The sequence below is a fragment of the Malus sylvestris genome, chromosome 17 (assembly GCF_916048215.2).
Source record: "Malus sylvestris chromosome 17, drMalSylv7.2, whole genome shotgun sequence".
Taxonomy (NCBI): Eukaryota; Viridiplantae; Streptophyta; class Magnoliopsida; order Rosales; family Rosaceae; genus Malus; species Malus sylvestris.
In genome coordinates, this window is record NC_062276.1 from 27,304,675 (window position 1) to 27,332,572 (window position 27,898).

The following is a 27,898-nucleotide window of genomic DNA, read 5'->3' on the forward strand; positions in this document are numbered from 1 at the left end:
ACAAGTAGTCTCCGACCCCTCGCAGCAAGTAGATTTAGCGATATGAAAACTTGCAAGTTAATCTGTGGAAGAGAAGTTGCTAATTCTGCTGCATCTTGTTCATAATTCAAAAGACATGGCACAGAAAGGTATAATTTGCTGCCAACAATTTTTGTGATGTTTTGCGATATTGGTGCCGGGTTTGGATATCATGGCCGAATTCTTATGTCAGGTATGTGCTCGCGAGGGAATTGAGATGAAATGGTCTTTTTCGGGGAAAGCGTCCGCTGTGAAGGTCAAGGTTTGGATTTTGTAATCGGCACATTGCAGTCCGAAAAAGTTGAGGATGGTTATGCAGATGCTGTCGTAGTTTTCATGCTGTCTAACAATACGAGCAATTTGATCTGTCGGCATGATCACATACACAAAACACAACCAAGCCATCAATGAAACTGCCGCACTTGAATTCACAAAAAAAATTCTTGCCCTTGAAGTGTAATTTCAGGCTGTTTGGCAAACACAAAAGTTGTGCGGTCAGTTACTTTCTTCGATAGTCTGAACTACTCAGTAATACGAAAAACTGAACGTTCATGATTGAATTAAAGAAATACTATTTTTCTTACTTGCCAATTTAATGGATAAAGAGTCGAACTACTGAAGGCAAACCCCAGTTACTTAGTTGCGTATCCTTCATGCATGCATGAAAACTAACACATCAGCTATAAAAGAAAATTAAATCAAATGTGGCGGAGCCGGAGCTAGAAATTTACCACTAGAGTCATGGCAATCAAGGAATGAGGTAATGAGTCATGGCAGTCTTGACTTGACATTCGCGTCAATTTACCCAAGAACATTAGTGGAACAAGAAATACGGTGTTCGAGCATGCGACTTAATTGCTTTATCTCTGGCTTCCACTTGCTTTCAACCCTATTCGTTAAGACTCAAATGAAACACTAAACTTTTGTCCTTGTTTGTGTCATGTTAATGGACTAAACCAAAAAACTAAAATGAGCTTAGGCTCATAACTGAGAGAGAAATTTCAGTGGGTTGGAACATGGCACAGTAACCTAAGTCCTAATACAAGTAGTTGGATATTTAAAAACAAAAAATTTCAACCATTTGTATTGTGACAATTAGTGTACCAAGTTGTTCCCCGTACACTAAAACATTTTTCCTCTTTCACATTACATGATAAATTGATAAAAAAAAATGGTGGATAACAAAAGCATCGTCTGGGGAGCTCCAGATGAGGTATGCCAACACTTTCTTTAGAGATTTACTAATTATTTCACGATTTTTAAAATTTTGAGTTGGCAGCTTGTTCGACAAACCAAAATTAACAAGGGAGTTGTTCGGCAGTGAATAAAGGTCGTACCCAGTGCACAAGGCTCCCGCTTTACGTAGGGTCTGGGAGAGGTGAATGTCGGCTAGCCTTACCCCCATTTATGGAGAGGCTGCTCCCAAGTCTCGAACCCGAGACCTACCGCTCATGGACGAAGGCACTTGCCATCGCACCAAGTGCGACCTCTTGTTCGGCAGTGAATGATTGAAAAAAAACCAAATACTCTTCACGACCAAAACTCCTCGTCCAAAATCGAAATTTCACTTTTTCCAACCCTCAAAATCTAAAACTACCAAACCAGAGATCGATAATCAGTTCAAATCGTTCCAAAACAAAACAGATTCAGCGACAAAACAATGAACTGAAGCAATGTCTTGAAATCTCAATAGTTGCTAAAGGCTTAAAGTGCAGTTACAAACTTACACAATTGAAAGTGCACTTTGCATTGAAGGAAGAATGCAGGAGACGAAACAGGAAACAGTACTCAAGTTCCTTGGAGGAGGACGTCTGATGTATTCGTAACATCTTTCCCACCATTTCAGTCTTGACAGGGGACTGACAGCCAGTTCATCACCTGCTGTCGTATGAAGATGTAGATGTTAGACCTGCTAAGAATGCCTTTCTCGATGGTTGAACAATTGTAAAATCCTCCTGCAGGTAGCGTGCTCCACATTTATATTTCAGTAGAATTATTATTTCCAAAATAGTAAAAAAGAAATATACACCACCTTCTGAACTCTCCAAGTCAAGGAAACAAGTCTGCTTTTCAAACAACGTGCACGCTCCAAGTTTAGTGTACTGATCTTTGACGTGAGTTCATCCAGTCCTGGATATGCTTCAATTTCTAGTTCGGCTGCCTATACAATACATCATTAATAAATGAGTTTCTAATTTGGAGAATGTTTGGCCACCAAGACCATAATCCAAGTTCATACTTCAAACTACAGACGGTGTTTTCAAAATTCTGTAGAGCATTAATGATCCATGGACGTACTAGATATATAACAGATCCATTTCTATTTTGCTTTTTAGAGAAACAATATAATTAATCTCACAATAATACAAAATAGAGCACAAGAAGTCCGCTGAATACCAAAGCTAGAAACTAAGAAACAAAAAGAAGTAAGTTTGTTTTGACAAAAACAGCTCTCCAAAAGAAAAAAAAAAGTTGGGCATTTCTTGAACACTGAAGAGATTAAAAATGATGCAAAAAACTGAGAAAATAAAACATCAACGTACAAATGAATGCAATCACTCTTTTGGCGAAATGGCAACTGCTGTAATCAACAACAATAAACAAAGGACTTTTGTAATTAACAGCATCCGTCAACATTCTGAGTATTACTTTCCTGTGGAATTTCTACGAGGATGCAACTCTAAATTCTAAATAGTACTGAAATATAAGGGGAAAATGTAAAAGGAGATGCAAAATGTTGAACTACAAGTAAAATATTGGATAGAGCAGGAGTAGATCACGGGCAGGAAGAAGGAAAAGATTTCAGAATAGAAAGTTACCAGAACTGTTAGATGAGATTAGTTGAGCCACATTTGTTGAACCAAGAGTTATTCAGCTTCATACTCTTCACAGGCTGGTGAACTCAGAGGTCGTCTCTTTGAACGCTTTCAAAATTAATCTTGATATTTGGAATGTGGGAAATCGTATCCCACTCCTTGCCAGTCCCCACAATGCAATGGTCTTGGAGAACTTTAGAGTCAGTGATCGTCAGATTCTGTAGTGGTGTCTTTTTCAGGAAGTTTGGCAGCACGTCTAAACAAAAGCAGGAGTTAATCTCTAAGGAAAGAAGACATGGCATTATTCTACACGAAATATCTTCTTCCATAGACCTTACGCTCCCTTCCCACACTTTCCACTTTCCCAAGGAACAAAACCGAAGTTCACTTAATTTTGGGAATGAAACAAATGATGATATTTCTGCACCATCAGTTCCTATGCCCAAAAACTCAAGCCCCACATTTTTCACACTTTTCATAAGACATATTTCAAGTGATTCAAGGGATGGAAGTTTTCCCAGAGGAGGCAAAGCCTCAGAGTATTGGCAGGAATACAAGACAAGCCTTCTCAAATTAGTTAAGGACATCATCCAATCCGGAGAAATGGTGGTGCCTCTGTACTTCCGTATCTCTAAGGCTTCTAAATTTGAATGTGGCTGTAAGCATTCCAGTATTATTTCATCTTCAAGCCTCCGCTCTCCACTCCAATCAAAATCTAGCTTCACATTAACAAGGAGCTTGCTATACATAAGTTCTGCTTTCTCAGCCTCCCCCACGTTTTCTATATTGCCACACTTGCATATCCGAATGTAACCTTCAAGTTTGTTTAACTTTTTCAAATCTCCCAACTGTAACGCTTCATTCTTGTCACAACGTGCTACAACAAACATATCTAGCGTTTGAAGAGAAGTAAGTCTTGCAATTCCTTTCGGCAATCTCTCTAGATTAAAAGACCAATCAATATGAAGATGTCGTAAGCTTACTAGCTTCCCCATCGCTTCTGGGAGTCTGCGAAGTCGCATACAATCTTTGATCAACAAGGTTTGCAAATTAGATAAATCACAGAGTTTCTCAGGCAAGCTTTCCAACTCATCATTACCAGATAAATTGAGATACCTCAAATGCATAAACTCACCAATCTCTTCTGGTAGTTCTTTGAACCAGCAGTCACTCAAATCTAATGTCCTAAGACTTGATAGATGTGAGAATATAGCAGGATTTATGGCGGTGTTTGTGGAACCCAAAATGAGGAGAGTTCGTAGACTATTTCCATTCCAAGTAGAAACAGGAAATGCAGCATCAGGTGCTCGAACGAAAGTACAATGACGAATCTTTTCAGTCACTAGGTTATATTCCTCTGCAACACCGATAAAGCATTCAGATTTTGTGAGAAATTGAGCAAAGTCATGCACTATGTCATGCATCTTGCATCTTATAATATCTCCTTGATGATCTTTTTCAAAAACTTGGAAGAGAGACCGCGTTACTAAATCCATAAAGTATTCTCGACCTAATATTTCCTTTTCTTTATTTCTGTCGAAATGAAGATAACCTTGTGACATCCACAATTTAATCAAATTATCTCTTTCAATCATGTAATCTTTTGGAAAAACCGCACAATATGAGAAACAACGTCTTAGTGCAGGGGACAAATTACAATAGCTCAGCACGAGTACATCAAAAACTGGTGTGTTGACATCTTTCCGTTCCCACATCAGACTGTGCAAAACATATTCCCACTCTCGTCTAGTATCTTTAAAGCGCATGAGAGCTCCCATGGTCTTTGCAGCAAGAGGCACACCATGACACTTTCTTACAATTTCCCTACCAATTTCTTCTAGTTGCTTGCTCTCACTCTTATCCCTTCCAAGAAATGCTATCTGGCTAAATATCAACCAAGAATCATCCTCGGGCAATGTCCCCAGAGTAATCATACCAGTTGCACTCATCATCCGAGCAACACTCTTATTTCTTGTGGTCACCAAAATTCTACTGCCTACACCACCGGCATCCAAAGGCCGCCTCAGAAGTTCCCATTTCGAGGAGTCTTCATCCCATACATCATCTAGAACAAGAAGAAACTTCTTCCCAGCAATAGCTTCATGTATATGCTCTATTAAAAGATCCAGCTCAACCAACTTCTGGGTCTGACCAAGAATAGCTTCGAGAATCGCTTTGGCAACCTTCGTGACATCGAAAGGGTGCGAAACGCACACCCAAATTCGCAAATCAAAATGGGTTCTGACCCTGTCGTCGTTATACACCAATTGAGCAAGAGTGGTCTTTCCCATCCCACCCATCCCCACAACAGGGATGACATCGACATTGCGCCTCATACCGTCTTCACTGCTCTCAGACACTAACCTGCTCATCAAAACCTTCTTATCTTCATCTCGGCCATAAATGGCAGATTCCTCAATCAAAGAAGTAGTTCCCAATCTCGCAGGTTGTTTAATTTGTTCAATCTCTCCAACGTTGTTCAACTTATTCAACGAATTAAAACCGTATTTGCCACTATCGGATGCAATAGCACTCAACCTCTCCCTCAGTTCATTCAATTTAACGGCGATCTGACGGCGTTGACCGACGCGGCGGACTTGACAGAAACAAAGGAAGGAGTTGAGTATGCAAAACCGTACCTTGCCGGAGATTCCGAACTGGAGTTTTTGAATCTTGATTTTGAGAAGAGCGGTATCCCACTCGTCCAACACGTCCTCCAAGTCGCAGACGGCGTCTTTGAGGTCGCACAGCCAGTTGCGGACGAAGGCCTCTTTCAGTTGTCTCCGCTCTGCGTCCTCCAGCAGCGGTTGGATTTCACGGAGGACGGCGGCCAGTTGGGTGCCTTCCTTCTCTACAAGTCGGTCTGTGAGCCCGGACACGAGGGCTTCGGCCATGGTGGGAGCTGATGACACGCCTAATTGACCAGGTACGAAATGAAAAGAGCAGAAGGCAAGAGAAGAGAGAGAGAGAGAGAGAGAGAGAGAGATTGCTGTATTTATTTTAATTTTTGTCAAACGATATTGTTTTTATTTTTATTTTTGGCAACAAGGTTTGGATTATTAAATAATGAGCGCGAGATTTAAAGTTTTGCATATTACACCATATAGTTTTTTGAATTGCACCATTTTATTCCTCTGTCACCGTCTTAGAAGTTAAGTGTTGACACCGTCTTAGAAGTTAAGTGTTGACGTGATATAAATTGCATTCACATTTGAAGCACGCCTTGCACCAATTTAATCCCTATGTGACAATAATTTGGAGTATTGACGTTGAAAAGCGTGAACACATTTCAATCACAAAATAATTATTGTCGAAATTGCCCTGGATGATGATTTAAACCTTGTGATGTAGAATGCAATTAACATTTTTTTCACTTGTGTTTCCCTTTATTAAATAAAGGGGGAGTCTACACTCCCTTCTACTTTTGACACTCTCGAATATTTTTATATAACTGGCCACAAATTGATCTCAAAATCGCTATCTACGAAATTTAAATATAAGATCTTTCACTTACAAATTAAGAATAATTCTAGTAAATCGTAGTACTAAGTCACCAAATAGTGTTCGTGTACTTACATGGGATGTGTTCTGTTGAATCCCACATCGGCCGTAGAAAAAGAAAAGTAATAGTTTAAATATCCTAACTCCATTCTAACTAACATTGAGACTTTTTGTGATAAAACCTCACACATGATGTGCAGGTGGTAATTACCAAGTTGGGGACAGTACTGGTGTTGTTGGAAGTTGGCCTTAGGCCTGTCTCTACGATAATTCTACATGGTATCAGAGTCAAGGAGCAGGCCTGTACGTACTGCCATGTGATGGGTGGTTTCTCTTGGCCCTACACGATGATGGTGGGTCCCTTGGCCTCGCATGTAGTGTGAGTCCTCTTGGCTCCTCATGTGACGAGACCCGTCTCTACGATAATTCTACATGGTATCAGAGCCAAAGAGCGAGCATGTACGTACTGCCACGTGATGGGTGGTTTCTCTTGGCCCCGCACGATGATGGTGGGTCCCCTTGGCCTCGCATGTAGGGTGAGTCCTCTTGGCTCCATGTGTGACGAGTCCCGTCTCTACGATAATTCTACATGGTATCAGAGCCAATGAGTGGGCCCGTACGTACTGCCACGTGATGGGTGGTTTCTCTTGTCCCTGCACGATGATTGTGGGTCCCTTGGCCTCGCATGTAGGGTGAGTCTCCTTGGCTCCACGTGTGATGACTTGTCCCTAATTTTTTTTGTAATTTCTCCCCGAGTATGTGAATTGACATTTATGCCCTTGTTGGCAAGTGACAGGGACGTGTTTATTTGTTTTGAAATTATTTTTGTGAAATCATCTGACATGGGTGCTGGGTTTGGATATCATGGCGGAATTGTTTTCCATTTTACCAAGGATTAAGCTAACAGTTAATCCATCTTATGCCGGGTATATGCTCGCGTGGTAAATAAATTGGTTTTTGTACTATCAATATTATTATAAATTATGGTCCACTCGCCCTTTTTTTTGTTTTTACACCCCCTTCAGGACATAAAAACGAAGAGTACGACCTGAGCTTCGAGGCTTTTCCATACCAATGACTCTACTTACTTTCATCTATGTATGGCTCTTCTTGACTCTTGTAATTTGACGCTCACCTTTCTTTCGTACTCTACTTAGTGGAATGCTCTGGACGTATTGTATCCTTACTTCGGACTTGTATTTGTTGATTTTCCTATTTCATTTATGGGATGTTTGCATCATCACTGTGTCATTTAGCATTCATATTTTCATATTATTTCCGCTTGTTATATGAATTTGAATTTGCATGTTCTTACATATTCCTATTTGTTCCTTGCCATTCGAGTTTATTCCTACACTTAGGGCTTTCGTCACTCCTGAGTGTCGGCCCGCACGTGTCACCCGGTGTCATTAAGATATTTAGGTTGGGGCGTGTCACGCCCAACGCCACATCAACATATTTTACTCCCCGGCCGAACTTGGCGGACGAGTTGGCACGCCCCGCACACAACTGAAGGACGTAGTGACACGCCCCGACCCTGATATTCCCCAAATACCAGGATAGACACGTGTTGGCCGACACCCGAGGGTGACGAGAGCCATTAATTGATACAAAAGCTAAGAATAAGAAGTAAATAAGGGTTATGAATTTAAATACAATGAGTTAATAATTTAGGAACGTGTTCATAGCATACAACTAACTAGAGCTCTAAAAGAATTAATAAAAATTTGAATAAATAAAAGGATGTGGGTCCTACACCGAGAGGACTCGAATATACCAATGCGAAAGCGTGGACGTCGGGATCGTATGCCTCGATTCTAAATCCTAAAAGGGGGCGCAAAACAAGGGTGAGTGGACCAAGTTTATATACATACAATAATAATAAAACAGTTATCAACGTACTAACCCCCAAGTTTATATAAAGAAAACTACTAGCATATTACGTTATAGTTTTACTGAAAATCCTAGCATGCCAAAAACATCTCAAAAGACATATAGCGGAAATCAAAATATCAATCGTCTCACAGATCGTCTCGTAAACGAGGTGTGCTGCCAGTAAGATCACTGAATAAAAATAACTCCCGGCCCTATGCCAGCACCGTGGTCTCTGCGCCCGTAGCCAGAGATTACCAACTCTCGGCCCAATGTCTGCTTCGTGTCCCTCAGCCCGTAGCTAGGGATTATTTCTCCCGGCCTATTTGCCAACACCAGATCCTCGCCCCTAGGCATAGTGTCCACTAGGTACGCACAAATAGTTACGCCTCTCATAAATAACCACTTCATAGTATAAAGTCATCCATCGTCTATACTATAAAGAGGGGTTTCTAAAACATGTTCTAGCATTCTATCGTCATCCATCATATGGTCTACCAGTTCATGGTTTTTATAGAAAATACGATATATTAAAATATAGCTCAATATAGGCCAACAATTAATTCCTTACAAAATAACGAGACGATAATCAACATTTCAATAAACATGCTCAACATAAAATCAGTTCATAAACTCGTAAGGCATGCATTTCATTTATGAAAATAAACTATAAAATTATGCAAATTTTAGAAAGGGTCCACTCACCATACACCGATGGTGCAAAGCTGTACCAAAAAGGAATAGTGGAATCACCGCTAATAATCGCACATATTCACATAAAGGGTACATTTAATCAAACTCTACTCAAATGATTGAATTTGGGAAAATGAACTTCAAAAACGGGTCCATGACGTCGAAATTAGCCTAGGAGAGGTCTCGGACGAAATCCTGAAAAGTCAACCCTAAAAGTCAACGTTGACCGTTAACTGGTCAAAGTCAACGCTGACCGTTGACCGAGTCAACGGTCAAAGGTCAGACTAGGCTTGAATTTGGGTTGGGCCGATTGGGCCCTAAGAGCAAGTCCACCCCTAAGGACTTTGTGCCAGCACCCAGCGCATTTATTCACTCAAGTGAACAGTAATAGGCCAAAGCATCTCCACCCCTAACAAAAAATTGTCTAGTCCATTTTATTAAAATATTACTTTTTATTATAAAATAATAATTTTATTTTTAATTTCTGAATTTATAAAAAATAAAATAATAATAATAATATATAAATTTATTAAAAAGTTTATGTATTTTTTAAAAGTGAAATTCTTAATTTTTTAGGGGAAAAACGTGGACCGTTGATCTGTGATCGGACGGTCCAGTTTAAAAGTGAAATTCAATTTTTTTTACCGTTGAAAATCCAACGGCTGCAAGTGGGCCACGTCGCCGAGCCCGGGTTGTGGTCTGAGTGCGCCTGCGCGCGGGCCCCGCCGCCTGATTTCTTGTCTCCTACTCGCGCCCACGCGAGCGTGAAGGCCACGCGCCAGTGCAAAAAAGCAAACAGGCCAGTCCCTTGGTCAGTCAAAAATGGGTTGGGCTAGAGACTGGCATGGTTTGGGTGCCAGTCAATTGGGTCGGTTGGAGGGGATTCACTGGGTCCTGGCCTATTTTTTTGGCTGGGTGCTGGGCAAAAAATCCTCCGGTGGACTTGCTCTAAGGGTTTGGATTTAGATTTAAGGTTAATGGGTTTTAGGAAATTGGGTTTGGGAAAGGGGGCTGAAGGCCTTAAATGCATGGGTTCTAAATACACGGGCCTAATGCTCTAATTAAAATGGCCCAAGGGCCTTAATTTTAAAACAAACACATAAATAAATCTAAAAAGGTTTTGGGTTGGGTCAACGCGCCACAGGCCCTAAATGAAACGGCCCGAATGCCTTTTGGGTCTTAAAACAATTTAAGAAAAATTAAAAAGAATGCGGGCTAAGGTTTTAGGCTTAAGCAAAATGGGCTTAAGGCCCGTGGCCTTTTGAGAACAGCCTAAAGGCCTAATGCTCACCGAAGAAGGACACCAGAGCTTCTACAGCTCCGGCCGACAGTGAACACATGACTTAGGCTCCTATCTAGGTACCAAAACGTAGAGGAAGGTAAGAGGAATATTTCTATACCTTGGGTTTGCCGTAGAATGACTAGAGGTGATCGGAAAACCTCCTCAACGGTCATGGTTCGCCGAAGATGAGTGAACTCTCCCCGCGCCGATTTCATTCCTAAAACCTTGATAAAAACAAGATGAAACCCATTAAACATCATGCATGCATCATCAACAACGATTAAAAGGAGATCTAAAGTTTACCCAAACGGAAAATTTAGGAAAACTCGCCAGAGGTTCATTTCCCTGGGTTCGCCGATCTCGTTGTGACGGGAGAAAGAGACAAAGGCAAGGTTTGACGATGATGATGATGTCCTCGAGCAGATGCAGTTGTGGGTGTGAGTGTGTGGTCACTGTGAAGAGAGGGATAGAAGTATACGGGAAAGGGAAGAATGAGAGGGAGAGAGAAGAGTGAACTGAGAGAGATAATGGCTCAGGGGAACAAAATCAGGGGGGTGGGCCCCTTAGGCTCACCAAATAAGAACCAAAACTATTTTTTAAATAAAATGGAGGTGTGGGGTGTTACACCTAGTTAGCTTATTAATTATTCGGCTTGCGCGCCACGTAGGCTTGGTAGTTCTTTTAGGGTCAACAATAGTATATAGTCATCCATCATATATACTACAAAGAACAACAGTTCAATAAAATATATGATATTCCAAAATATTCTCAGTAAGCATAATATCTCATAAAACGTAATCATTCAATCATGTTTTTATGTATGCATTTCTACTATTAAAACATGCATTTTAGAAAGGGTCCACTCACAGATACTTTGCCGTCGAAAAACCATGCAAACTAGCGAAGACGGAAACGCCACAAATAATTGCCCCTAAGCACATAATTGCCCCAAGGTTTTTGTTTGGGTCTCGGCCTGGTTTTACTAGGGAGAAGGCCGAACTTTGGCCGGGAAATTCCCGAGCTCCGGTGGAGCTCGAATCTTTCACTATTGTACTCTAAATTTAGACCCACAAAGAAGATAACAAGACGAGGAAGTCGAAACTACCTCACTCGTGAATAATAGGTGGTCAGAAATGGCTGTGATCGCTTGCAACGATCACGATCGTTATCGCCGGGAAGCTGGGGAAGGTCTGGGTTCGAAAGGTTCGTGCTTCTTCGTTGGGTTTAAAGGATGCAGGAAGGGCCGAATGATAGTGGTGTAAGTGGTGCAACGGTGCACAGAGGGGTGAGAGCTAAAAGAGAGAGTTCGGGGGAGAGGGATGCAACAAGGGAGAGGGATGGGGAGAGTGAGGTTCGAGAGAGTGAGAGACAGAAAGAGACAAAGAGAAAGGAAGGGAGGTTGGGCCGGGGGGGGAGACAAACCAAAAGCAAGTGGGCCCCACAGGCACACACATTAAGATCCAAAAACAATTTTTAAATAAAAACCCAAACTTAGTGAAATTACAAAAATGCCAATTCGTTCCGTAAATTTTCAGGACGGGCTGTTACATATATGAGTGAGCACTTGTAACAAATTCTGTATTCAAATTTCATTATTCTTTTAGGTTAACTAAACAAGAAAATTCACCAATTCTAGACAATAAAATTTCGTCATTTGAATTTCCATCATTTTAAAATTCCTTAGTAATTTAAAATTTCTCCATCAAAACAGAGTGTTAGTGAGTGCAAATTTTGAAGTTGAATTACTATAATACTTATGACTCATTTGAAAAGTGCTTTTAAATGACTAAAAACACCATTTTTTTTAATAAATGATATTATTTACGCTAAAGGGGAGGTGGTGAGCTTAGCCTCATAATAGGCTAGCAATGATGTGGTTCAAATTCGCCTTTAGCGAGAATCGAACCTAATATCTGTCTCTTACAAGTGAAAATGAACACCACTAGGCCATAGTATTAAGTGGTGACTAAATATATTTTTAGAGAAAATATTTTTTATACTAATCTTTAGTAAAATGCAAATTAATCTTGAAAAAGAATACACTTCAAGTATTTTTGGAACCAAAAATACTTTCTCTAAAAGTATTCTTTAAACTTTTCATATCCTGTAAATAAGGAAGACTTGTATGATGGTGAAAATCAAACACCTTTGTGACCCTCCTCACTCAGGCTCCCCCACCCCCTCACGCCTCAGAGACCCCTAATTATTGAAATCTTTTTGTTATAAAATATAAATGTGTGGATGCCAACATATTGAAAGGAGAAGAAGAAACGAATGGTGGGTGAGAAAGTTTCAAACCAAAGTAAATGTTATTACATTGTGTATATGAGTAAAATAGTAGCTTATGTCTCCAAACTCCAAAGGTTTTCAACCGTTAAGAACTTTTGTTCCCCACTATTGAATGCTATATTTTGTAATATCTCTATATATAAAAAATAATAATGAAAATAACTTCAAATTTTTAATTTTAATAAAAAATTATTCACTAATTTTATTTAATAATAAGAACAAAAAAATAAATAAAATAAAAAAACATGAAACACCCAACTTGGGCTGGGCACGTCCCCCGTTCCCCCAAAAAAAATTCACTCTCCACTTTGTTCTCCCATTGTAAGGTACGTTAATAGTTTTTTGCTTAGGAAAAAAAAATTCAAATTGAATTACATTCTTCAGTTTTATTTTTATGGTGTTGTTTTTCAATAGTAGTCAAGATGCCCGGAATACGGGGTGGTAGACCACGTGTCTTTATATAAGTTGTGAGATTCTTGTGTTAAAAAATTAGTAATATAAAAAATAAAATTTCTCAGTACTTATATAATAACACATGGTGTACCACTTGTGTTATAGTCACAAAGAAAAATTTCTCCAAGATGAGACCCAAGCTCAAGAAATTGAATGGAGAGCTACATTTATTATTGAAGGTATGTAAAAAATGTGAGGAAATTTGAATTTGGTAATTGAAAACAGCTTTTTAAATGTAATTGCTGAGAACATAATCTTCTCAAGGTTTTGATCTAAATGATCGCTTCTTGGTTCATCGTTTTCGGCGCAATGGATGCTCTTACAAAACCAAAAAGGGTCTAAGTTTCAAACCTTATGAAATTGAACCAAGTTAAACACTACTTATAAAACTTGACCAATAAGTAGACATTATTCATGAAATATACCAATAAGTAGACACTATTTTTGAAATTGAACCAATAAGTAGATACTATTTATGAAACGAAAATAAGAATTATACTATTTCGAAAACTAAATCAATAGGTGAAAACTATTTAAGAAACTGAACTATACACTATTTAAAAAAATGGACTAAGAACCAAACAATATTTATGAACCATGACCAAGAACTAGGCACTATTTATGAAATTGACCAATAACTAGACACTATTTATGAAACCAGACCAAGAAAGAGATATTATTTATGAAACTGTACGAATAACTATACATTATTTATGAAACTGGACCCAATAACTAGGCACTATTTATGAAACATGACCAAGAACTAAACACTATTTATGAAAGTGGACCAAGAAATATACACTATTTATGAAATTGGATCAAGAAATAGTGTAGTACCGTTCAGTTTCATAAATAGTGCATTTTCATAAAATGGTGTTCAGTTTCATAAACAATGTCTATAATGGACACATGGGTCTCACGGGTCAGTTTTATTTAATGATAAGAACTTAAACTAACGAAGATGGTTGCAGTGGCTTACAAAAATTTGAATTGTACGCCAGAATCTGCTTATAAGAATTTTGATTCTACTCCAGAATCTTCAATTAAACTCCAGAATCTTCAATTGAATTCTAATTAGGGCGAGCAGAACTTCATATTTCTTTTTTCAATCGAAATAGCGGGGAAAAGGAAGTGGTCAAGGGAGAGAATTAAGGGCGTATTTATGTGTTCGTAATCGGAATCAAAAGTCAGAGTGTGATTCCGATTACTGGTTATTCTTGTGTTTACTAAAATTTGGAAGAATCAAAATGGGTGGGGACCACTCAAATGATAGGAATTAAATTTTTTATTTTGAAGGAATTGAAATCCTGAGTATGAGGTATCATTTGAATTCCAGGACAAAGGAGGAATCCGGAATACAATTTTCTACCCATTATAACCCCATCGAATTCCTAAAAACTCCAAATCTGCCATTCAAATCAACAAGCCCAGACCTCTCTGCCTGCCTCCCTTTCACATCCCCGCCGTGCCCCAGTGAACCAATCTTAAGAATCCTAGGGTGTCTTCAGATATCGTAGTGAGCTGGTTGTTCTTTGGTTGTGGTATCGTGGTCGTGTGGGGATGGAGGTGCTACGCCTGAGAGAGATCAATGGATGCGCATGAAATGATGATGAAGGATCCACAGAAAATAAAATGGAGGAAAGGGAGGGAGAGAGTGGTGGCGGTAAAGGCTAGTGAGGACTGACGAAAGATACAAGGGAGAAGAGAAAAGACGTGATAAATTAGGTTTCAAAAGGTAGAAAACTTGGACCCCTGGCTTGGGAAATTATGGGATGGGTATAAAAAAATTAGGTTTGAAAAGGTGTAAAAAAAAAGGTTAAAAAATTAGTTTATAAAAAGATAGAAAATTCAATCATTTATGAGTTAAGATTGTATGAAAATTAAATTTTACTAATGATCACATAAAATAATTCATTTAGACCAATGGTAGTTTAGAATCAAATGGTTTTGATTCCGATTCAAAAGTGAATTGGTAAACAACTTATATGAAACCAACACCGTTTCTATTCTGTTTCCTGACAATTTAGTAAACACCTTTCATAGGAATCTGATTATGATTCCTCCCCAATCCAATTCTGCATCAATTTAATTTTGTCTCAATTCAATTCCCCTAATTTTGATTACGGATTAATAAACGAGCCACAAGTGCGACGCGCTGTAGGAGTTTCAGTTTTGCGCTGAAACTTTATTCCTTCTTTTGGGTTCGCAAACCCACGATAAATATTACTATTTGCAACATTATTTGTGACTTGCTTATGAGGAATATTTTCGTGCTCTTATGTCCTGGGAAAATTTTCTTTTATTTGTGATGGTTGTGCTTGTAGGGTTGGTTTCTTACCTTTTAGGGTTGATGTTGGTTTATTATAAATAACATGCTTGTTATTTAGTTGAGAAGAAGTTAGTCACAATGTAGTCTCTTTGAATTTTATAGCCATTTTTTGTATTTTTTGTATTTAATAATATTCTTATTATTTTGTAATTTTGTTCATTAGGCCCTCTGATGTTCAACTAAAAATAGTGGAAAAACTTAGAAAAATAACCAAAATTTGAACCCAACATTAAATTATAATCACTCTTGTAAAGTTATGATAATTATATCCAAAAGTTAATATAAAAATACTAATATACCCCTAATAATTGAAAACATAGAATGCTTAGATTTAGAAGCAACTCGTCCGTTCACTGTAACATGCTGTTGGAGTCAACTGGTGAAGACGAGAAACTGGTGCTGCTGCGGTTGATGTTGGTTTCATTTATACAATTCTTTTGAGAATATTTCTTCCTTTTCTTTCTGAATTGATCCTCTCTTGCCGCAAAGATGGGGAATTGCTGCTCAGTCACTCTGCAAGTGCAATGCGACGCCCTCATCAATTGCTGCCTGGACTGCACCTTCGGACGAGCATCCTACCTTTGTTTCATGGAAGAAAATCTCAAATCTCTCACAGACGAGTTGGGAGAATTGAAAGCGCTCAAGAACGACGTCGAGGACAAAGTCAACTGGGCCGAGGCACAAGAACGGAGGAGGTTAGACCAAGTCCATAGGTGGATGTCGAGGGTTGAAGAAATCCAAGTGGAAGTCGTCGAATTGTTGAGAGACAAAGATCAGGAGCTTCAGAAGTTATGTGCAGGAGGGTGCTGCTCGAGTAGCTGAAATTCAAGCTACGAATACGGGAAAAAAGTGACCGAGAAGTTGAGGGAAGTCAATGCTTTGAAGGGAAGGACTTTCGATGAGGTGGCCGGGGTGGCTCCACCGCTACCGGAGATGCGACAGACGGAGCAGACTGTGGGGATGGAGTTCATGATTGTTGAGCTATGGAAGCAACTTGAGGAGCCAGAAGTGGGAATTGTTGGGTTGTACGGAATGGGAGGGGTGGGGAAGACTACACTACTTGATGAGATCTACAACAAGTACATCAACAGCCCGAATGATTTCGATGTCATAATCCGGATTCAGATTTCAAAAAATCACAGGATTGACAAAATTCAGAACGAGATTGGGAGGAAAATCGGGATTTTCAGTGACAAATGGAAGAACAAAGAGGAGCAGCAAAAAGCTGCGGAGATCCTCAGGGCATTGTGGAGACAGAAGTTTGTGTTGCTTTTGGACGATGTGTGGGAGCAGGTAGATCTGAGGAGGGTTGGAATTCCATTCCCCGGTGAAACAAATTGGTCGAAACTGATATTCACTACTCACGTCGAGGAAGTGTGCAGCAAAATGGGTGGTCGCAAGAAAAGAGTCAAGTGTTTGGAGGAGGAAGAAGCATGGGAATTGTTTAGGAAGAATGTTAACGACGCGGAAGATGTGCTTTCTCTTGATCCCGAAATCCCTGTCCTGGCTAAGACTGTGGCAAGAAAGTGCGCCGGTTTGCCTCTTGCTCTGAAAATAATTGGCAGGGAAATGTCTTGCAAGAAGACAGCAAGAGAATGGAAAGATGCAATTGATGTTTTGAGGACATCGGCTTCAAAATTTGAAGGTATGGAAAAAGAAGTTCTCCATCTTCTTAAGCTTAGCTACGACAATTTATTTAGCGGCGTAGTCAAGGCTTGTTTCTTGTATTGTGCGCTATTTCCGGAAGATTTTGCTATTCATAAAGATGAGTTGAGTTGATATACAAATGGATGGGTGAGGAAATATTGAAAGAGTATGCTGATGTAGATGGAGCTCTAAACAAGGGTTACACTATCATCGGTACTCTTGTTCGTTCTTGTCTGTTGGAAGATATAAGAAGCCATGTAAAAATGCATGATGTGGTACGTGATATGGCACTGTGGTTAGCTTGTGAACTCGAAGAAACAAGAGACAATTTTATGGTTCAAGCTGGCCATCTTTTGAAGGAAATACCAACAACAACAACAACAACAACAAAGTCTTTTCCCATTAAGTGGGGTCGGCTATATGAATCCTAGAACGCCATTGCGCTCGGTTTTGTGTCATGTCCTCCGTTAGATCCAAGTACTCAAGTCTTTTCTTAGGATCTCTTCCAAAGTTTTCCTAGGTCTTCCTCTACCCCTTCGGCCCTGAACCTCTGTCTCGTAGTCATATTTTCGAACCGGAGCGTCAGTAGGCCTTCTTTGCACATGTCCAAACCACCGGAACCGATTTTCTCTCATATTTCCTTCAATTTTGGCTACTCCTACTTTACCTCGGATATCCTCATTCCCAATCTTATCCTTTCTCGTGTGCCCATACATCCCACGAAGCATCCTCATCTCCGCTACACCCATTTTGTGTACGTGTTGATGCTTCACCGCCCAACATTCTGTGCCATACAACATCGCTGGCCTTATTGCCGTCCTATAAATTTTCCCTTGAGCTTCAGTGGCCTACGACGGTCACACAGCACGCCGGATACACTCTTACACTTCATCCATCCAGCTTGTATTCTATGGTTGAGATCTCCATCTAATTCTCCGTTCTCTTGCAAGATAGATCCTAGGTAGCAAAAACGGTCACTTTTTGTGATCTTCACTAGAATGCTCCGGTCATTTGTGTGGATAAGTATATAAATGGATAGCGATAGGAAAGCAAACACAAGATGTACGTGGTTCACCCAGATTGGCTACGTCCACGGAATAGAGGAGTTCTCATTAATTGTGAAGGGTTTACACAAGTACATAGGTTCAAGCTCTCCTTTAGTGAGTACAAGTGAATGATTTAGTACAAATGACATTAGGAAATATTGTAGGAGAATGATCTCGTAGCCACGAAACTTCTAAGTACCGGAGTGTGGTATCGTCTTGACTTGCCTTATCTGTCTCATAGGTAGATGTGGCATCTTCTCTGGAAGTACTATTCCTCCATCCAGGGGTGGTATCTGTAACTGGTGAAGATGCACAAGGTAATGTATCAATTTCACTTGAAGCTTACTTGTAGTTTCATGCTTGGTCAAGCGCGATACAAACCATGTAGTAGGAGTCCCCCAAGTCGCCGAGCTAGGGGATCTGCTGAAAGAGGTGACAGACAAGGTAAGCAATCAGAGCTCCGGCTGATTGTTCACATTCTCCCTATCTTGCAGGCAGCATGAAGGATAAAGAGAAGAAAAATGAAAATAGATGATATGGGATACTTTTGCTTTTGAAGAAGTAACTTTCTACAGGCTTATTCTTGAACTGGGTTGGAGGGTTTTCTGGTTTCCTCCAGAGTATAAGGCCGACTGAAGAATTTGAGGGTCAAAACAAGTCCATCAAATCTAGAGTATGTTCGACCCTGCTGATATGGGATACTTTTGCTTTTGACAGAGTAGTGGATGTATCGGCACATGTGCTGTTACGCTTGTCTCCACATGCTTCCTTGTATCCTTCTCACTTGCCCTATCTGTTCCTCAGGCAGATGCGGTATCTTCCCTGGAAGCATAAGATGTTGAAGATGAGTACTCGAGAGCAATGCCAGGTAAGTAATCAGGTAAGGGGTTCCAGGCAGTCAGTTCCTGGCTGGAAGCTTGATTCCAAGTGCTGACTGATTGCTCTCTTTCTCCTTGTCTTGCAGGTAAGAACAAGGCCAAAGGAAAAGACAGGGAAAAAGCATGATATAGGATACTCTTGCTTTTAACCCTGATGATATGAGATATTCTTGCTCTAGTATAGCTTGTTTACAGAGGTATTATCGGGGGGAAAGAAAGCTGAATATTTCGAAAGGCTTCGTTGGGAGTGCCCTCTCAGATAAGAGAAAGGGTTGAGCATTTTTGCAAGTCTGCCTGTCCGTTAGGGATAGAGGTCGACATATATAGGAGTCTCCCTAACATCAAGTAATAATGTTATTCCTTTACCTTGCTTGGTCATAGCACAGTAGTGGGAGCTGCCAGCTTCACATGTTTTAACTCTGTCAGAGCACTTTGAAAAAGTGGTCTGTGGTATCTGGAAAGCTGATGTTGCATGTGAAGATTACAGACAAGCTTTATCCAAGGAGATCCAGCTCTTGAAGTTAGGAAAGTGGTGCCTCTTCGGTTTTCGAACAAGCAATCTTGTCGGGGATCTGGCTCTCGAGATTCGGAGAACGATGCCTCTTCGATTTTTGAGAAAGCAATCCTGCTGGGGGTCTGGCTCTCGAGATTCGGAGAGCGGTGTCTCTTCGATTTTTGAGAAAGTAATCATGTTGGGAGTCTGGCTCTCGAGATTCGGAGGACGGTGCCTCTTCGATTTTGGAGCAAGCAATCTTGTTGGGAGTGTTTTCTCAAATGTGAGTAAAGGTTGGGCATGTTTGCTGGTCTACCTTGCCACGAAGCACAGAGGTTGACACACAGGGACTTTCCAATTATCCAGCAGTGGTACTGTTCCTTTACCCTCTCTTCGATTTTTGAGAAAGTAATCATGTTGGGAGTCTGGCTCTCGAGATTCGGAGGGCGGTGCCTCTTCGATTTTGGAGCAAGCAATCTTGTTGGGAGTGTTTTCTCGAATGTGAGTAAAGGTTGGGCATGTTTGCTAGTCTACCTTGCCACGAAGCACAAAGGTTGACACACAGGGACTTTCCAATTATCCAGCAGTGGTACTGTTCCTTTACCCTCTCTTCGATTTTTGAGAAAGTAATCATGTTGGGAGTCTGGCTCTCGAGATTCGGAGGGCGGTGCCTCTTCGATTTTGGAGCAAGCAATCTTGTTGGGAGTGTTTTCTCGAATGTGAGTAAAGGATGGGCATGTTTGCTAGTCTACATTGCCACGAAGCACAGAGGTTGACACACCGGGACTTTCCAATTATCCAGCAGTGGTACTGTTCCTTTACCCTTGTGGGTAATAATATGGTAGCTAGACCTTCAAAATTTATGTGTCTAAACTTTATTAGTGTCATTTCTTTGCAATTCTTTTACCCTTCTTGGTCAGAGCGATGTAGTGAGAGCTGCAAGCTTCACGTGTCTCAACTTTGTCAGAGAACTTTGGCAAAGTTATCTGTGGTACCCATGAGCTACTGTTGCGTGTGGGAAGTGGGTGATTGAACAGTACGATTCATGTGCTTTCTACTTCGCCAGAAATCTTCGACAGAATGCCCATAATTTCCGCAAAGCTGAGTGTGCGTGTGACAGGTGCTGACAAGGCTGGAAAAGTAGGTGCCTCTTCGATTTCTGAGATCGGCCCTCGTGGTCTCTGAGCAGCCCAGCTTTTGAGAAAGCAAGCCTCTTCGATTTCTGAGATCGGCCTTCGTGGTCTTTGAGCAGCCCAGCTTTTGAGAAAGCAAACGCCTCTTCGATTTCTGAGATCGACCCTCGTGGTCTCTGAGCAGCCCAGCTTTTGAGAAAGCAAACGCCACTTCGATTTCTGAGCAGGCGCCTCTTCGATTTCTGAAGCTTCGTCGAGTGCAGATTTTTATAGGGGCTGACATTAAGTTCCAAAGCACACTTGAATATCCACCAGTAGAAGCTCCATTCTTGCACTTCTAAGATCTTGATTTGTCCGACCTCTTCTCTCTTCAACACCTTCGAAAATGTTTGGCCCCTCCGACCGTCGTTTTGACTTGAACCTTGTTGAAGAGGCAGCCCCGCCTTCTCCAGACAACATATGGCGCACATCATTCGTCTCCCCTACTGGTCCTCTTACCGTTGGGGATTCCGTGATGAAGAATGATATGACCGCTGCGGTAGTGGTCAGGAACCTTCTCACTCCCAAAGATAACAGACTACTTTCCAAACGGTCTGATGAGTTGGCTGTTAAGGATTCTCTGGCTCTCAGTGTTCAGTGTGCAGGTTCTGTGTCTAATATGGCCCAACGCCTATTTGCTCGAACCCGCCAAGTTGAATCATTGGCGGCTGAAGTGATGAGTCTCAAACAGGAGATTAGAGGGCTGAAGCATGAGAATAAACAGTTGCACCGGCTCGCACATGACTATGCTACAAACATGAAGAGGAAGCTTGACCAGATGAAGGAATCTGATGGTCAGGTTGTACTTGATCATCAGAGATTTGTGGGTTTGTTCCAAAGGCATTTATTGCCTTCGTCTTCTGGGGCTGTACCGCGTAATGAAGCTCCAAATGATCAACCTCTGATGCCTCCTCCTTCTAGGGTTTTGTCCAGTACTGAGGCTCCGAATCATCCCCTTCCGGTGCCTTCTCTTTCTGGGGCTCTACCGACTGCTGAAACTTCTCCTAAGCAACCTTTGTGAAGGCTCCCTCTTGTTTGTTTATTTTGACTCAAGTATATGTACATATTTGTAACTTATCGGGGATATCAATAAATAAGCTTTCCTTCATTTCAACGTATTGTGTTAAATACACCAAAGCCTTCTTCGCTAAGTTCTTTGAATTTTCTTTTGTTGAAGCTTGTATGTTGAAGCTTTGTGAGTAGAGCATATAGGTTGAGGTAGTGTTCCCTTAATTTCCCGAGTGAGGAAAACTTCTCGGTTAGAGACTTGGAAAATCCAAGTCACTGAGTGGGATCGGCTATATGAATCTTAGAACGCCATTGTGTTCTGTCCTGTGTCATGTCCTCCGTTAGATCCAAGTACTCTAAGTCTTTTCTTAGGGTCTCTTCTAAAGTTTTCCTAGGTCTTCCTCTACCCTTTCGGCCCTGAACCTCTGTCCCATAGTCGCATCTTTTAATCGGAGCGTCAGTAAGCCTTCTTTGCACATGTCCAAACCACCGTAACCGATTTTCTCTCATCTTTCCTTCAATTTCGGCTACTCCTACTTTACCTCGGATATCCTCATTCCTAATCTTATCCTTTCTCGTGTGCCCACACATCCAACGAAGCATCCTCATCTCCGCTACACCCATTTTGTGTACGTGTTGATGCTTCACCGCCCAACATTCTGTGCCATACAGCATTGCTGGCCTTATTGCCGTCCTATATAATTTTCCCTTGAGCTTCAGTGGCATACGGCGGTCACACAACACGCCGGATGCACTCTTCCACTTCATCCATCCAGCTTGTATTTTATGGTTGAGATCTCCATCTAATTCTCCGTTCTTTTGCAAGATAGATCCTAGGTAACAAAAACGGTCGCTCTTTGGTATTTCTTGATCTCCGATCCTCACCCCTAACTCGTTTTGGCCTCCATTTGCACTGAACTTGCACTCCATATATTCTGTCTTTGATCGGCTAAGGCGAAGACCTTTAGATTCCAACACTTCTCTCCAAAGGTTAAGCTTTGCATATACCCCTTCCTGAGTTTCATCTATCAACACTATATCGTCTGCGAAAAGCATACACCAAGGAATATCACCTTGAATATGTCCTGTTAACTCATCAATTACCAACGCAAAAAGATAAGGACTTAAGGATGAGCCTTGATGTAATCCTACAGTTATGGGAAAGCTTTCGGTTTGTCCTTCATGAGTTCTTACGGCAGTCTTTGCTCCTTCATACATATCCTGTATAGCTTGGATATATGCTACTCGTACTCCTTTCTTCTCTAAAATCCTCCAAAGAATGTCTCTTGGGACCCTATCATACGCTTTTTCCAAATCTATAAAGACCATGTGTAAATCATTTTTCCCATCTCTATATCTTTCCATCAATCTTCGTAAGAGATAGATTGCCTCCATGGTTGAGCGCCCTGGCAGGAACCCGAATTGGTTGTCCGACACTCGTGTCTCTTGCCTCAATCTATGCTCAATGACTCTCTCCCAGAGCTTCATTGTATGACTCATTAGCTTAATAACCCTATAGTTCATGCAATTTTGTACATCGCCCTTATTCTTGTAGATAGGCACCAAAGTGCTCATTCGCCACTCATTCGGCATCTTCTTCGTTTTCAAAATCCTATTGAAAAGGTCAGTGAGCCATGTTATACCCGTCTCTCCCAAAACTTTCCACACTTCGATTGGTATATCGTCTGGGCCTACTGCTTTTCTATGCTTCATCTTCTTCAAAGCTACAACCACTTCTTCCTTCCGGATTCTACGATAAAAAGAGTAGTTTCTACACTCTTCTGAGTTACTCAACTCCCCTAAAGAAGCACTCCTTTCATGTCCTTCATTAAAAAGATTATGAAAATAACCTTTCCATCTGTCTTTAACCGCGTTCTCTGTAGCAAGAACCTTTCCATCCTCATCCTTGATGCACCTCACTTGGTTTAGGTCCCTTGTCTTCTTTTCCCTTGCTCTAGCTAGTTTATAGATATCCAACTCTCCTTCTTTGGTATCTAGTCGCTTATACATATCGTCATAAGCCGCTAACTTAGCTTCTCTCACAGCTTTCTTCGCCTCTTGCTTCGCTTTTCTATACCTTTCACCATTTTCATCGGTCATATCCTTGTATAAGGCTTTACAACATTCCTTCTTAGCCTTCACCTTTGCTTGTACCTCCTTAGGCTTTTGAAGGAAATACCGAATGTTGAAAAATGGGAGGGTGTGAAAAGAATGTCATTGATGGCCAATGACATTGAAAATCTTGACACAATACCTTCATGCCCCAATCTACATACCTTGTTTCTCAGTAATAATCGTCTGAAGATGGTCGATGAAAATTTCTTCAATTCTATGTCCACCCTACAAGTTTTGGACTTGTCCAAGAACAAGGATTTAGCCCAGTTGCCATCAGGAATATCGAAATTGGTTTCGTTACTATATCTTGATCTTTCAGAGATATGCATAGCAGCGCTTCCAATTGAGTTACAGGCATTGGTGAAGCTAATATATATGAACTTGGAGCATACCAGTGAACTTGATGTGATTCCGCAGAATTTACTGTCTAGCTTTTCGAAACTCAGAGTTTTGAGACTACATAATAGCGGTACTTGCAAAAGCATTCTAGGGGATAATGCGTACCTGGAAAGTGAATTGCAAGGTTTGAAGCACTTGGATATGCTAACCTTTACCATACAAACTGATCTTATTTCCGAAAGGTTTTTCACCTCCAACAAGCTACTGAGCTGCACTCGTTTTCTATGCCTTGACGGTTTAAGCTTTCTTGATATATCACCTTTGGCGTGTACGAAACGTGCATATTCTCTTACTATTAACAGTTGTGGTCTGGAGTACAACTTAAATGTTTTAAACCAAAGTTCCTTCAAACACCTTGAAGCTGTGGATGTACATGATTGCCCCAACTTGTCGGACTTGACATGGCTCGTCTTTGCTCCAAATCTCAAGACATTATCCATACGCTCATGCTCCAACATGACAGAAATAATCCGACTTGAAAAATTGGGTGAAATTGCCCAAGTAGATGAGATGAATCAATTCTCAAAGCTTGATGAATTGATATTGGTAAGTCTACCGCAGTTGGGGAGCATATACGGCGACAAAACCTTGCCCTTTCTGTATCTGAAGAGAATCGAAGCCCGTGGCTGTCAAAATTTAAAGAAGCTTCCCCTCAACCTCCCGAAACGTGATCTTGTCATCACTGGAGAAGAAGAATAGTGGAATATGCTCGGTTGGGAGAATGAAGCTGTTGAGAGGGCTTTCCTCCCTTGTTTCAGACCATACAAGTAAGCGGTGCATGATGCAGGAGCCATGTTCATGGTAATTTTCATTTCATAAGTGCAACTTTACACATGTATTTAGGCTCGTTGTTATGTAATCTTGTATTCATTGTCATTGAGTACCTCTGCATCACATGATCAATGTGTTAGCTGTGATGCCGGAGTTCAGGGAGTCCGGATTTCTCTGTCGCTTCTTTTCCTCTACTCTTTTGTTCCATATGCATCATCTGCACTTTGTAACTACAATCCATGGTTGTACTTTTAGTTACTTCTATTTATTCCAAGAAGAAAGCAATATGATTTCAGATGTAAAGGTGCTGACCATTTTATGCTTTGAATAACAATCTTAATTGCGTGGAACGATAATAAGGATGATGATGGTGGCGATGATCTCATATTGCCTTGCAACTAGTCTCCGACCCCTCACAGCAAGTAGATTTAGCGATATGAAAACTTGCAAGTTAATCTGTGGAAGAGAAGTTGCTAATTCTGCCAATATAATTAATCTCACAATAATACAAAATAGAGGACAAGAAGCCCGCTGAAACTAATAAACAAAAACAAGTAAGCTTGTTTTGACAAAAACAGCTCTCCAAAAGAAAGAAAAAAACAAAAAAAAGTTGGGCATTTCTTGAACTCTGAAGAGATTAAAAATGATGCAAAAAAACTGAGAAAATAAAACATCAACGTACAAATGGATGCAATCTCTCTTTTGGCGAAATGGCAACTGCTGTAATCAACAACAATAAACAAAGGACTTTTGTAATTAACAGCATCCGTCAACGTTCTGAATATTACTTTCCTGTGGAATTTCCACGAGGATGCAACTCTAAATTCTAAATATTGCTGAGATATAAGGGGGAAATGGAAAAGCAGATGCAAAATGTTGAACTACAAGTAAAATATTGGATAAAGCAGGCGTAGATCACGGGCAGGAAGAAGGAAAGTAAGAAGGAAAACATTTCAGAATAGGAAGTTACCAGAACTGTTGATATTTGGAATGTGGGAAATCTTATCCCACTCCTTGCCATTCCCATCAATACAATGGTCTTGGAAAACCAAATCTCCCAACTGTAACGCTTCATTCTTGTCACAACGTGCTACAACAAACATATCTACCGTTTGAAGACAAGCAAGTCTTGCAATTCCTATCGGCAATCTCTCTAGATTAAAAGACCAATATGAAGATGTCGTAAGTTTATCTTTCCAACTCATCATTACCAGATAAATTGAGATATCTCAAATGCATAAACTCACCAATTTCTTCTGGTAGTTCTTTGAACCAGCAGTCACTCAAATCTAATGTCCTACGACTTGATAGATGCAAGAATATAGCAGGATTTATGATGGTGTTTGTGGAACCCAAAATGAAGAGAGTTCGTAGACTTTTTCCATTCCAAGTTGACACAGGAAATGCAGCATCAGGTGCTAGAACGAAAGTGGAATGACGAATCTTTTCAATCACTGGGTTATATTTTTCTGCAACACCATCAACATCCATGATAAAACATTCAGATTTTGTGAGAAATTGAGCAAAGTCGTGCACTAAGTCATGCATCTTGCATCTTATAATATTTCCTTTATGATCTTTTTCAAAGTCCTGGAAGAAAGACCGCACTGCCTACACCGCCGGCATCCAAAGGCCGCCTCAGAAGTTCCCATTTCGAGGAGTCTTCGTTCCATACATCATCTAGAACAAGAAGAAACTTCTTCCCAGCAATAGGAAACTTCATGTATATGCTCTATTAAAAGATCCAGCTCAACTAACTTCTGGGTCTGACCAAGAATAGCTTCGAGAATGGCTTTGGCAACCTTCGTGACATCGAAAGGGTCCGAAACGCACACCCAAACTCGCAAATCAAAATGGGTTCTGACCCTGTCGTCGTTATACACCAATTGAGCAAGAGTGGTCTTTCCCATCCCACCCATCCCCACAACAGGGAGGACATCGGCATTGCGCCTCGTACCGTCTCCACTGCTCTCACACACTTATAACCTGCTCATCAAAACCTTCTTATCTTCGTCTCGGCCATAAATGGTAGATTCCTCAATCAAAGACGTAGTTCCCAATCTCGCAGGTTGTTCAATTTGTTCAATCTCTCCAACGTTGTTCAACTTATTCAACAAATTAAAACCGTATTTGCCTCTCTCGGACGCAATAGCACTCAATCTCTCCCTCAGTTCATTCATTTTAACGGCCATTTGACGGCGTTGACCGACGCGGCGGACTTGACTGAAACAAAGGAAGGAGTTGAGTATGCAGAACCGTACCTCGTCGGAGATGCCGAACTGGAGTTTTTTAATCTTGATTTTGAGAAGAGCGGTGTCCCACTCGTCCAACACGTCCTCCATGTCGGAGACGGCGTCTTTGAGTTCGCACAGCCAGTTACGGACGAAGGCCTCTTTCAGTTGTCTCCGCTCTGCGTCCTCCAGCAGCGGTTGGATTTCACGGAGGACGGCGGCCGGTTGGGTGTCTCCCTTTTCTACTAGTCGGTCTGTGAGCCCGGACACGAGGGCTTCGGTCATTGTGGGAGCTGATGCCGCGCCTAATTGACCAGCTACGAAATGAAAAGAGAAGGCAACGACTATGCGCGCGCGAGAGAGAGAGAGAGAGAGAGAGAGAGAGGGAAGGAGATAACTTTATTTATTTTAATTTTTGTCAAACCATACTGTTTTCTCATTTTACACCGCAAGATTTAGATTATTACCAAATGAGCTCGCGATTTAAAGTTTCGCATATTACACCTTGTAGTTTTTTTAATTGCACCATTTTATTCATCGTCAATTTCACTGTATACTTAAAAGTTAGGGTAAGTTACAAAAAATTACTTTAATTATTGGTTCAATCACAGTTTTATATCTCATCTTTAAAATATTTCAATGTCATACATTATTTTCGAATTTATTACAATGTCATACATTTCATCAGTTTGTCTATCAATTCCTCTGTTAAATGCTGACGTGGCATGAGATGGGACCCACTTTCTATTTAAAAATTAATTAAATATTAAAAATTTTAAATACAATTATTTAAATATTTTTATAAAAATAATGTGAGACACACCCACCTTCTTCTTATCCCACCGTTACTCCCCTCACTCCAAAACCAGAACCACATTCTTCCCC

The 27,898-nt window shown here is 40.7% G+C and overlaps 4 protein-coding genes across 6 annotated transcripts in view; 2 read left to right on the forward strand and 2 right to left on the reverse strand.

Annotated features, from left to right (window-relative positions):
- The window catches only part of LOC126609966 (probable disease resistance protein At5g63020), a 28,394-nt gene extending 3,309 nt beyond the window's left edge, over positions 1-25,085 (forward strand). Inside the window, exon 2 of one of the 2 annotated variants that reach the window (XM_050277896.1) lies at positions 24,599-25,085. In XM_050277896.1, coding sequence (XP_050133853.1) covers positions 24,599-24,710 — 112 coding nt within the window. In that variant the 3' untranslated portion in view covers positions 24,711-25,085. Of the gene's footprint in view, positions 1-24,365 lie in introns of both variants that reach the window. The other variant, XM_050277895.1, reaches the window with a different exon arrangement.
- LOC126609965 (putative disease resistance protein RGA3) lies at positions 1,339-27,615 on the reverse strand. 2 transcript variants are annotated; one of them, XM_050277892.1, is made up of 4 exons: positions 27,044-27,615; positions 2,838-5,473; positions 2,051-2,179; positions 1,339-1,973 (listed from the first exon to the last, which is right to left on the reverse strand). In XM_050277892.1, exons 1-2 carry the CDS (start codon positions 27,296-27,298, stop codon positions 2,921-2,923), a joined length of 2,808 nt encoding a protein of 935 aa, XP_050133849.1. In that variant the 5' UTR covers positions 27,299-27,615; the 3' UTR covers positions 1,339-1,973; positions 2,051-2,179; positions 2,838-2,920. The 2 variants fall into 2 exon arrangements, with proteins under 2 accessions (XP_050133849.1, XP_050133850.1); XM_050277893.1 differs by lacking the exon at positions 27,044-27,615 and having other exon boundaries at positions 1,339-1,896; positions 2,838-5,790.
- LOC126609985 (uncharacterized) lies at positions 19,356-21,566 on the forward strand. Its single transcript, XM_050277922.1, has 2 exons — positions 19,356-19,652; positions 20,089-21,566. Exon 2 carries the CDS (start codon positions 20,836-20,838, stop codon positions 21,508-21,510), a length of 675 nt encoding a protein of 224 aa, XP_050133879.1. The 5' UTR covers positions 19,356-19,652; positions 20,089-20,835; the 3' UTR covers positions 21,511-21,566.
- On the reverse strand, positions 24,805-26,358 carry LOC126609988 (uncharacterized). The gene is made up of 4 exons (XM_050277925.1): positions 26,030-26,358; positions 25,753-25,935; positions 25,095-25,238; positions 24,805-25,012 (listed from the first exon to the last, which is right to left on the reverse strand). Exons 1-3 carry the CDS (start codon positions 26,328-26,330, stop codon positions 25,234-25,236), a joined length of 489 nt encoding a protein of 162 aa, XP_050133882.1. The 5' UTR covers positions 26,331-26,358; the 3' UTR covers positions 24,805-25,012; positions 25,095-25,233.
- Positions 27,616-27,898: the final 283 nt, after the last annotated feature.